Source organism: Antrostomus carolinensis, unplaced genomic scaffold (assembly GCF_000700745.2).
Source record: "Antrostomus carolinensis isolate BGI_N321 unplaced genomic scaffold, ASM70074v2 scaffold44083, whole genome shotgun sequence".
In the NCBI taxonomy this organism is placed as follows: Eukaryota; Metazoa; Chordata; class Aves; order Caprimulgiformes; family Caprimulgidae; genus Antrostomus; species Antrostomus carolinensis.
This window is the reverse complement of record NW_010305270.1, coordinates 16,278-26,542: the sequence shown is the minus strand read 5'-3', so window position 1 is coordinate 26,542 and position 10,265 is coordinate 16,278. Positions and strand designations below refer to the sequence as shown.

General features: G+C 39.6%; 1 protein-coding gene across 1 annotated transcript in view; it reads right to left on the bottom strand.

Moving 5' to 3' along the window:
* Positions 1-948: 948 nt before the first annotated feature.
* The window catches only part of LOC104522445 (dedicator of cytokinesis protein 11), a gene marked incomplete at its 5' end in the record, with an annotated part of 25,274 nt that continues 15,957 nt past the window's right edge, over positions 949-10,265 (bottom strand). Inside the window, 7 exons of the mRNA XM_029084213.1 lie at positions 949-1,088; positions 3,613-3,751; positions 5,232-5,332; positions 5,998-6,188; positions 6,530-6,740; positions 7,787-7,933; positions 9,711-9,824. Of these exons, the coding sequence (XP_028940046.1) occupies positions 966-1,088; positions 3,613-3,751; positions 5,232-5,332; positions 5,998-6,188; positions 6,530-6,740; positions 7,787-7,933; positions 9,711-9,824 (1,026 nt within the window). The remainder of the gene's footprint in view (positions 1,089-3,612; positions 3,752-5,231; positions 5,333-5,997; positions 6,189-6,529; positions 6,741-7,786; positions 7,934-9,710; positions 9,825-10,265) is intronic.

The window sequence follows — 10,265 nt, the reverse complement described above, 5'->3', positions numbered from 1 at the left end:
AAAACAGATCTGTTTAACAGGAGGGAACATGCATGTCATATGATGTTAAAAAAACCTGTTTTGTATGAGTTATTTTGATACACTGCTTTTTTTTTTTTTTTTTTTTTTTTTTTAAAGCACATCTCACAGATAATTAGAATTTTTCTGAAAGGCATTAAAGCACTTTATAATTCCCAATTCACTTTACGGTGTCCTCAGAGTTTATACTTCTGTGAAACCATGAGTGGTAATGAGAAACACTTGTATCAAATGACAGATCTCTGGGGTTGTCCTCAATGAGTACAATCCGCCCTCCTGCAGCCATGAAAGGTTGGCCAAAATTGAAATCAGCTACAGTAAACTCAGCTCTCATGGAGGTTACTTGAGAATTACCTGCTCAGAGGTTGTATGAAAATTATAATTTCTGAATTAGGTTTTGGTTATTCCAGACTAGGGCAAGTTTACTCTCATTGTGTAAGTGCAATAGGGATATCTGGACCCCAAGTCACTTTACAGAAGAGGAAGGTCTCTTACTAGTGACTACAATTTCTCCTTCATGTTCCCTGTCCAACAAAGCTTTTAGCAGCAAATATGATAAAATGCTAATTTCTATATACTCTACGCTCCTTCTATTTACAAAGTAGTTTTACATTTTATTATATTCCATTGTACAACTTTACATAGTACCGTTATCATTTCAATTCATAGTTCAGCAATTCAATGCATACTTAGATAACTGCCTTTCCATGTCCTGTTATACCTTTAGCTTCAAAAAAAAAATAGTAGAAAACAAGCACAGTGGTGCAATGTCCAGGCACTTCCAATGTTGCTCAGCAAAATAAGCAAGCACCCTGTCTGAAAGCATGGCAACTTTTGGGGAAAAAACAAACAACTGAATCTTTGCTCATCATGGATTTTTTTTTTAAACATCCTTTGTACAGTTCCAAGTATTCCTGAGAAAGCTCTGTAAAATATAACTGATATGTTTATATTTCAGCAGAGGGTCTGAGTGAACAGTAACTTCCATCACCAGATGTTCCGCTGATTGCACAGAAGACATGCAAGGAGTCGTGCATCCATGGTGAATGCATTGTATCTTCATGGTAGATCTAGACAAAACAAAATAGTCACAAATTCAGTAGAAGTATTAGCTCATTATAATAATTAAGCTGATTAAAAAGGTATGCAAAAGAGATATCCAACCTTGTCTTCAAAGCTGTTTCGCAAAGGCAGCGTAACAAAGAAATGAGAAAGAAGAATAATTTAGCAATTTCTGTAGCATTTGTACATACGCTGTTCTGTGTATCACCAGATAGGTTTTAGTTACAACTACCCAATATGGGGAAGAAATAATTCCCTGTATAACAATTCTTTATTATATCTTAGCAGTGACAGGATTCTAATGGCTGGTTTTGTAAGCATGGGGAGTACCTGCAGCTAAATACAGCAAACACTCACTAAACCTGCGCCATATGGCAAAATTTTCTACTTTATAACCTGAAGGATGGTCTTACAGCATCGGATCTACTCGCACTGGTAGAGCTGCTCTAGAGCTGACTGTGTTTTTTTACCCCGTGGTTCACCAGTCAACAAGTTAGTTGACCTGAACCTACATTAGTGAAACTGAGATCACTGGCTATCATAAACAGCATCTGGACATCCAGTTTTCCACCACTCTCCAAGGCTTCCTGTAGCTGTTCAGCTACAGTTCATCAATTTTTTTGTGTTTATATTTCCCTAAGTTAAAGAGCTGTAGATAGGTCACAGGCTGAGCCAGCGAGTTACCCATCTGCCCTGCCAACTCAGACTAAGTGCACTGCCCGTGTTCTTTTGGAGCACAGACAACATTTAGAAAAGCATACGTTATTTGCAATGAGAACCCTAAATTAATGTAATATTCTTTTAATATTTAACTGAGTAATTTTGCAGAAGAGGAAAATGTGTTCCATTAAGTTTGTTAGATACTTAGGTCATCTGATGGCAATACAAAGTCAAAGTCAGCAGTTATCTATGTAATGTTGTACAACCATAAAGAACAGTGCTCGTAAACATGATCTTTTAAGCTGCCTTTTGATCTAATACAAGAAGAAAGTGAGAAGTATATCCTTCCCTGTGAGCCCTTCACTTTGACATTTCAGTTGTTGTAATATTTTGCCCATTAACCAAAGACAATATGACAGTGGATTTGTAAATCTATCAAAATAATAGGGAGTGTGCTTCAACAATGCTTCTTTGTTCTAAGATAATCTTAACTATTGTACTGCGATGGTGCAGAACTGGGTGATTTGGTTTTGATTTGACTATTGCAGAATTCAGAAACCACAAAAGTTCCAGCAGCTGCATGCAAATTAAATGTCTTGGAAAGGTTCACTTGCAAACAGCTTAGGGTAGGCAGGTGGTAACTCCTATGAACAAACAAACATCTCTGAACAAAATTCAGCAGTGGAGTGTACATGGTAGGGAATGTACATGAAAAAAACGAGTGTGCTGAATGTGCAAAATTAGTAGTTTGCACACAAGAAAATGCTGGCCATGAGCAGAATAGCAGGGAAATCTAACAAAAGCAAGAGGGATGCAGCAGTCATTCTCAAATAGATCCACTCTTATACTCCTACAACAAAATTCAGCCCCATCATGAGACTGTTTCCTTGAAATGATATCGTACTCTTCCATAACAAGACTCTGTTAGATTCCTATAAGCATTATTTCATTGTAAATAAACCTAACTTACAAATAGCAGCCTGGTGCCATTCTATTATTTTGCTGCTTGCCCATTTTTTCATTAGGTTGAACAACTGCTCAACTTATTGAGATTTGCCTATATATTTCTAGCAACTTCAAATGTTGCAATTTTAATTAAGTCACACGTGGACTGTATGTAGAGTAACAGGGAGATTTTGAAAACATTCTTCTAAATTTCAAGTACTATTAATCACAATGCAGTCTGTACTGTTCACCTTGTGTGCCTGATACTATAAATTTACAATGATCTTTCTTTTTAAAGAGCAGAGGTACAGAGATTGCTTCGGAAAGTCAGTTTTCATCTAATTTCACAGCATAATACTAGGTAGATGTGCAACTGCTCTTTGAATCTCTCACCTCTCTGATGCTACTATTCAAATGTACTTTCCTAAAAAGATCCAAGAAAACATTGAAACATAGGTCAGATAAATTACCACAAATATTCTAACAGTGCATACAAAGAGTGTGTTGGCATTAGGCCAAAGCTGAAAGAAAACATTCTTTAAAGAAAAAATTTTAAAAAAGGAAGGCATTTCAACCTGTGACTTATCACAGGATTCTTACGATATAGAAAACATGAGGCAAAACATGACACAGGATTTCTGATGACCATTGGCAGCCAGGAAATTAACGGTATGTGTCAGTGAAGACTCCGCCCTGAAGCACACTGTATGCCAACACCAGGCTGAGTGTTTCAAACAACAGAAACTGGTTTTAGGAATTCACCAAGTATAACGTTTACTTCCCATGTTCAGTTACTCGCCTTTTTATATTTAGCTAAATAACATGAAGAGTGATCAAGTTTTCAATTAGTTTTCAGCAAGTTTTCAGCATTAGCTAGTTTCAAGCACAGAGAACTGCCTCTGTGGGCTCCTGCCATGCAGTACGTGCCTGTTCGTGGATGATGTCAGAAAGCTCTTTCACCATATCCCGAAAGTTTGATTTTAGCCCCTCATGGTACTCCACTTGATCCTCCTTAATGAGTCGCTCGTTGAGCTCCAGAGCAATTCCACAGGCTTGTATGAACTTCCTGTGGAGGAAAGGAATGAACTTTGGGCATTACAATAGCCCAGTCTTCTACCAAAACAAACAACCAACCAGAGAGGCAAATATATATTTTTTTCCCCTTTTTTTCCAATGTTTAGGACAAGTCAGATTCTAGGAGCATCCTTGGCACAGTGGATCAGGGAATGGAGTGGGACTTCAACACAGGTATTGGGCTTTCTGCTGGAGCTGCTTTGAGCCTGGATCCTCAGTAGACAGGACACACACACCTGCAGTGCAACACAGTGGTCTCTTCACCCCAACCTGCAGGACCACATGCTGCTTGCAGATCCCAGATAAGCCCAACCAGCTGCCCATATGGTCACGAAAAAGAGGGAGGCCATGATCAGGCACAGGGAGAAATCAAATGTACAGGGCTTGACAGATCTGGGTGTGCATGATGTGGCACATGTGCTTGAAGTCAAGTTGCTAACAGCAGACACACCCTCCATAAAGAAATTTAGATCATGGGGAGTTGTAATATTGTTTTCTTGGTTACTGTTACTCATTTTTCTCACTTCATTTCACACGCATATTTCTCCTTTTTTATAGACTATACTGAAAATACAAGTGCGATTGGGATTTTCTGGGATTTTTTTTGCATGAAATAGAGATTGTGTTTGTCCTTCTGGCTGCGCTGCAAGGCTGGAAAGTAAAACTGCCTTCCCTCTGTTCTGCATCCATCCATGGTAGGTTTGCAGGGATTGTTCCTTTATTTGTTCCATGGTTTGCTAGGTTACACAATACACTGAAGGAAAATAGGATTGACCCCAATGCTGCTCCTTCCCTATAGTGACCGATGGGTGAAATGGGAGTCACGAGCACCCAGAAATGAAAGCAGGAGCTGGTGGGCAAATGATTGCTCCCAAGAGGTCCAGAAAATAGTGTGTTAAAAGCACATCATCCTGAGGTGAAGCAGGAGCTGCCTGATTATATTTTGGGGGACACTTTCACGTGGAAGGTAAAATCTACCCTAAAGGACATGAGTTAGAAAAATACCTGTGCAAGTCATATAGTTTCAAGAATTACGATCCTCCATAAACTGGAAAGGGATTTGCTTTAAAACATTTCAAGTTCATCATTATATAGTTAAAAAATCCGTTTGGAAAAATCAGGAAACAGTGCACAATATGAAAGATACCTGAACACAAGACCATTAGACCTCTGGTTTTCAAACAAACTTTCTTCACACTATAAGCTCAAGTACCCACACAAACTGTTGAAGGAGGCATTCAGGTACATGTCCCCATGGAGATCACAGCCTGAGTTTAGGAACTCTTGATATATATCATTACATTGGTTTCTTACATATGTCTGAGCACCCACAACCCTGTGAGAGACCTGGATCTCTATAAGGCACATGTGAGCATTCAGCAACTGCTGATTTTGGAGACAGAGAAAAATATAAGAAAGCAAGCACCATGTTCTAGCCAACTGGTGAGTTTTTATTACATTAGATATCCTACCTGAACATTTCTTTTAGCTCATTCACCTTCTTAGTAGGGTATTTGCTGGACTGGCTGTCACTTAGGAAAGCTCTGGCATAGGCCAAGGGGCCAGCATTAACCTAGAACCAAAGAAACAAGAAATCATTTATGCTAGAACTTCTGTTGAGTTGCTAAAGGCAGTTATGAAGGCAATAATTTTTTTTAAATTAATTTTTTTTACAAAAACCATTAGCATATTATTTGAATGCCACCAACTCTGCATTACTGATGTCACCAGAGGCACTTGAAGTTTCAAAACTTGAGTATTAGTTTTTCTATCTAGGATTTTTAAGACCAAAAGCTAAATGGAGATAAAAAAGAAAGATGCAATGTTTCCTCATACTTTCCTCTTATTGCCATTTGGAAAAAGCAGTATGGTCTGAGTCTTAAGGTCATTTAGCCAGCTTGAGAAGTTAGGCTCACAAAAAGGCTATTTGTGCCTGATATTTACAGTACAGTCTTCAAGAATGAAATATATTTAACCCTTCACCCATAGCCAGCTAATGTACAATTACACTTGGACCTGACACTGTAAACATCACTGCAAAAAATACTAATAACCTCGAGGCACCTGCTAACGCACCACTGTACGCGCCAGGGCGAGCTGCGCTGGCAGGCTGATGGCTGCAGTGCGGCAAACGAGGTAGTTAATGATTTCTGGAAAGTAAATCTGTTGCATCACGAAAAGATTATTCGCTGTGAGATGTGTATATAAATGTGATTTTGAACGGACATCAAGTCTTACCTGCACAGAAACACAGCCTTGCAATTTGAGCTGCAGCTGGATCATGTCAACATCACCAGCAGAGCAGAGCTTTTGCAGCTCCGCTGTCTTGTCTTTTATTTCATCAGTAGCAACATCAATTGGTTTTAAATTAACTTGATGCTCATAATTGACTGGAATTCTCTTCTTCACATATGGAAAGGAGTTCAAAGCTAGCAGAAAGAGCAAAGGAAGTTTATAGATTGGAAGTCACGCAGCAAATAGGAGTACTCTTCATAGAACACATACAGGCAGATTCTTGCCCTTCAGGGTTTTACTCTGCGTGTGTGAAATCCCAAATGAGGCTATAATTTACCAGCATGATTTATTAATTTGTAAAAATTTGCACATAGAATTATAAGGTAAATCCCCCCTCCCAGCCAGAATATTGTATCGCAATTCTGATTAAGTAGCTGAGAGAATTTCTGACTCTTTGGGGATATTTTTATGAGCTAAAATAGTCTAAAGATAGTTGCTGATACATACTGTCTCATGTTCAGATGCTTCGACTTACTAGTTAGAATGGTCCTTTTTTTACACTGCTCTTCCACACTGCCGTGCTTTTTTCCAGATAACGTGTAAGGAGTTTCAAATACAAATTTGTTGATGTTATGATTTCTTTCAAATTCAGTCTTTCTTTCAGAGATTTCTTTGTCTTCAAAATAGGGCTTCACATAAGTTACTTGAATATGGGCATACTTAGGATCAAGGTCTTTAATGTTGACCTGGGAAATAAGAGCGTTAGTCACTAGAAGAACAAAGGTTAATAACTGAACTTATAATTGGTTGATTTATCTACTGTGCTCTGATTTCAACTGATTCCCTGCTGACCCAGCCCTACTGCATGCAGATGAATGACATACAAAACTCTCCCTTCGACCTCAGATGTGATGTCTAGACCATCCGCTGGCAGACACGCTAGACAAGGAGGTGTGGCACAAGAAATACCTCATCGAGTGCCAAAGAAGCTGCATCTGGAACAGGGAGCCCTATCACCTTATCTAACAACGCAGCACATGCCTGAGTTACTCAGGCCTTCTACTATGACCATATTGCTTCCAGGCCACTCACATGGTATTCTGCTGTGGCATGCAAATCTGCAAGCTTGCACACGGCATGCTTTGGCATCACCAGCATTATCTTTAGCAACCTAGACATGCCCATGGTTGCAGCCTAAGGGTGTGAACAGCCCTTGCAGGGTGCATAAACGGATAGCCCATAGGAAAAGGAAGGAGCTACATGGCTGCAAGGCCACAAAAGATTTTCTTTTAGACCTGCAGTGTCAAAGCAACAAGTAACTCTGCTTCCAATCACCTGCTCCTCTGTGCTGGCTTGTAATGCCTCCCAACAGCAGGGCTCAGTAAGATGTGGATTGCAACATCCCATTCCTAATTGCCAATTCATTTATTTCCACCTAGGAGCCAGACCAGCACCACAATTTGTCAAGCTGTGCAACATGTCCACACAGGAGCATGAGGATGCAACTGGCAGCTGGAAGGAAGGTGCTTGTAAGAGGGCAGAAGACAGGGCTCGCTCCTCCATTCCTACTGGCAGAAAGAATGGAAGCTCTGTCATCTCCCATCTTCAGCTCCATAGAGCAAAGCTCATCCTTCTGTGCTCCATCTGCACCATGCTTAGAGCAGTGCAGTCCCAGGCCCTGAACAGTAGACAATCAGTATTTTGGTCAGTCATCAGTGCCCTCTCTAGTATGTGGCCCTGATGTTCACTGCTAACAGCATTTTGTTAGCTTGTTCATGCAGTTTAACTCTACCTTGTTAGAATCCTGGATAATTTTTACGGTCTCCGACCCAAATTTTTCTCCATAAAGTTTAAGAAGTCTGAAGGAGATCTCCGAGAGGCCAGTCAGTTTGGGTTCCTTATAGATGTATTCCTTCCCATCTTCTTCTTCAAAGAACGTCTAGCATTAATTACAAACAAGCAGTGAGGAATAGCTGGGTTTCTTCACCTGGAAAACTTTATTTTAGATTTGCTACTTTGAAAGCAACTTTCTACTAACATTTCAGAAAGTCAAGAAGGTTTAGAAGGCTATGGCTTGCATAAAGTCTGACTGAACTTGGCTTGTTTAATAGGTTCCTTCAAAAATTGTGTAAAAACCCACAAAATTCCTCAACCAACAGATTGCTGTGACATTGCTGAACACAAAGGTTTGAATATGACCAGTGAGAAATCTAAACAATATGGAAGAAGAGTCTGGCCAGCAGCTGACTTTTAGGAAGGTTGGAAAGAAGCAAGCAGGAGAAAAAAAACACAAAAATAAGGCACAGAGAAGGAGCAGAAAGAATATTGAAGAAGCCCTGACAGCAGAGCCACATGAACAGTCTAAAGAGAAGGATTTTGTGTAGGCTGAAAGGGACTTAAAGCAATAAATAAAGAAATGTGTTTTCTCTGCTTTGATTCCTCTTGTATTCAGGGAAGTGGAACTCAGTGTATTTGCTGTAAATAGAGATAGAATTGCATTAAGGGTTCTCCTTGCATCACCAGTCCTCCCTGTAGTGGAAACAGCATGAAAGCTTCATGTTTTGGCAAGCTGTTCCTGTCATAAGTTGTGACAGAGTGTTCAAACTATCTCTGTGTAGCTGATACAAAAAGCCAGCAAAGCTCTAAGTGCATAACTGGATCAAGTACTGGTTGTCAGGATGATACGTTACATAGCTTAATTTAGGGATTGATCCAGTTATTTCCACAGCTTCTAGAAAACCAAGCTAGCTGTTGTTTCCTTTTATCTGTTCCTAACCGTATTTACTTTTTACAGATACAAAGTTGAAGATGAGGACAAAAATAAAATGTATGTTCACTGCAGCAAAAGTCATTGCTGAGATACGTTGTGTGTGTAATGACTGTGGTCCTCAAAGGCACAAATCGAGGATGGTTTCAGAGGTATTCATCATCTCCTCTAAAAGAAGGAACCAGGAAAGGCAGGGCTAATATTATTTACATAGCATTTTCTAAAAAGGGGACCTGCATCTCCCCCATCTCATGTGTCCACAGGCTGAAGCAGATAGTTCAGAGACACAAGGGAGATGAGTGGTAACACATTTTAATGGGAAAAAAAAAATTGCAACCTTTTCAGGCTCAGAAGACTTAATCAGATATAAGATCAGGCTCCTTCTTGGGAATCTGAGCTCCAGATTGTGTCCATTTTGCCAACTATCACAGCTAACAAAAAATATCATCTTTCTCTACAAGTATATAACCAATACTGATATAAATTTTGCCTCCAGCATCTTTGGTAACTTTTTACTCTACTAAAATCTAGAAGGGAGCAGCAATTGTCTGTAGAAGAAAATGTCTGTTACTACTGTTTATATACTATGCTTATATACTGTTACTGGTTATATACTAACACACTAAATTGTGTTTGTGTAACTTACAATAACTATAATTACATAACCTCCCCTGGTGTTTTCTGAACCCACTAAACCATTTCCTAACTGCTGAGTTGTTTTATGAAAAGCCCACCGGCAAAATCATAAACTTTATAGTAAATCAGGTGCTCCTGGAGAGAGACACAAACCCTCACCTCAAGGGTGCAATACCAAAACGCTCATGCAGACGTGCCAGTGGATGCACCAGAGGAGAGAGCAAGCTTTTCAGCTTCAGCTCTGACAAAGCAGCAGCCTTTGGGGCCAGGATGCCTGCTGAGCAGTAGCTGGTGAGCCACTGTATATACTTACTTGTCCATAAAAGGCCACTCTGAAAAAGGTTCCAAGAAGCCTCTTCCTTGTGTGCATTACTTCTAATATCTTAGCATACGCTCCATGAAGTGTTCTGTACAGTTGAGTAAGTTTCTGGAATTCAAATCTTAATATCATTAAAGCAGAATTTTGCAAGCAGGAAATTCTAGCTAATACTGGAAGCTACTGAGATATCTGAACACAATCCTTTGGAGAATTCAAACTTGAATTTCTAAAGAGGTTGAATTCATGCAGTTTTCTTTGAAAAAAAACAAACAAAAAACAAACCCCTCAGTCTTCAGCACATGCTTAGCTTCAGGTCTAAAAGGTACCACAGACTGCAATAACATCACTTAGGCTGAGCCTACTGTCTCAGCGTGTTCCCTGACTGAGCTTTCAAGGGTAGAGCAGCTTGCAGTATTTTACCCAAAAATACTTTTTTTGATGAAAAACAGATTTATGATGAAATTAAATAAATCAAGGCTTTCCCTAACTTCAATTATATAGTTGGATTCTGTCCTGATGTGGAGGGAGCCTTGGGAGGAGGAGGGAAAG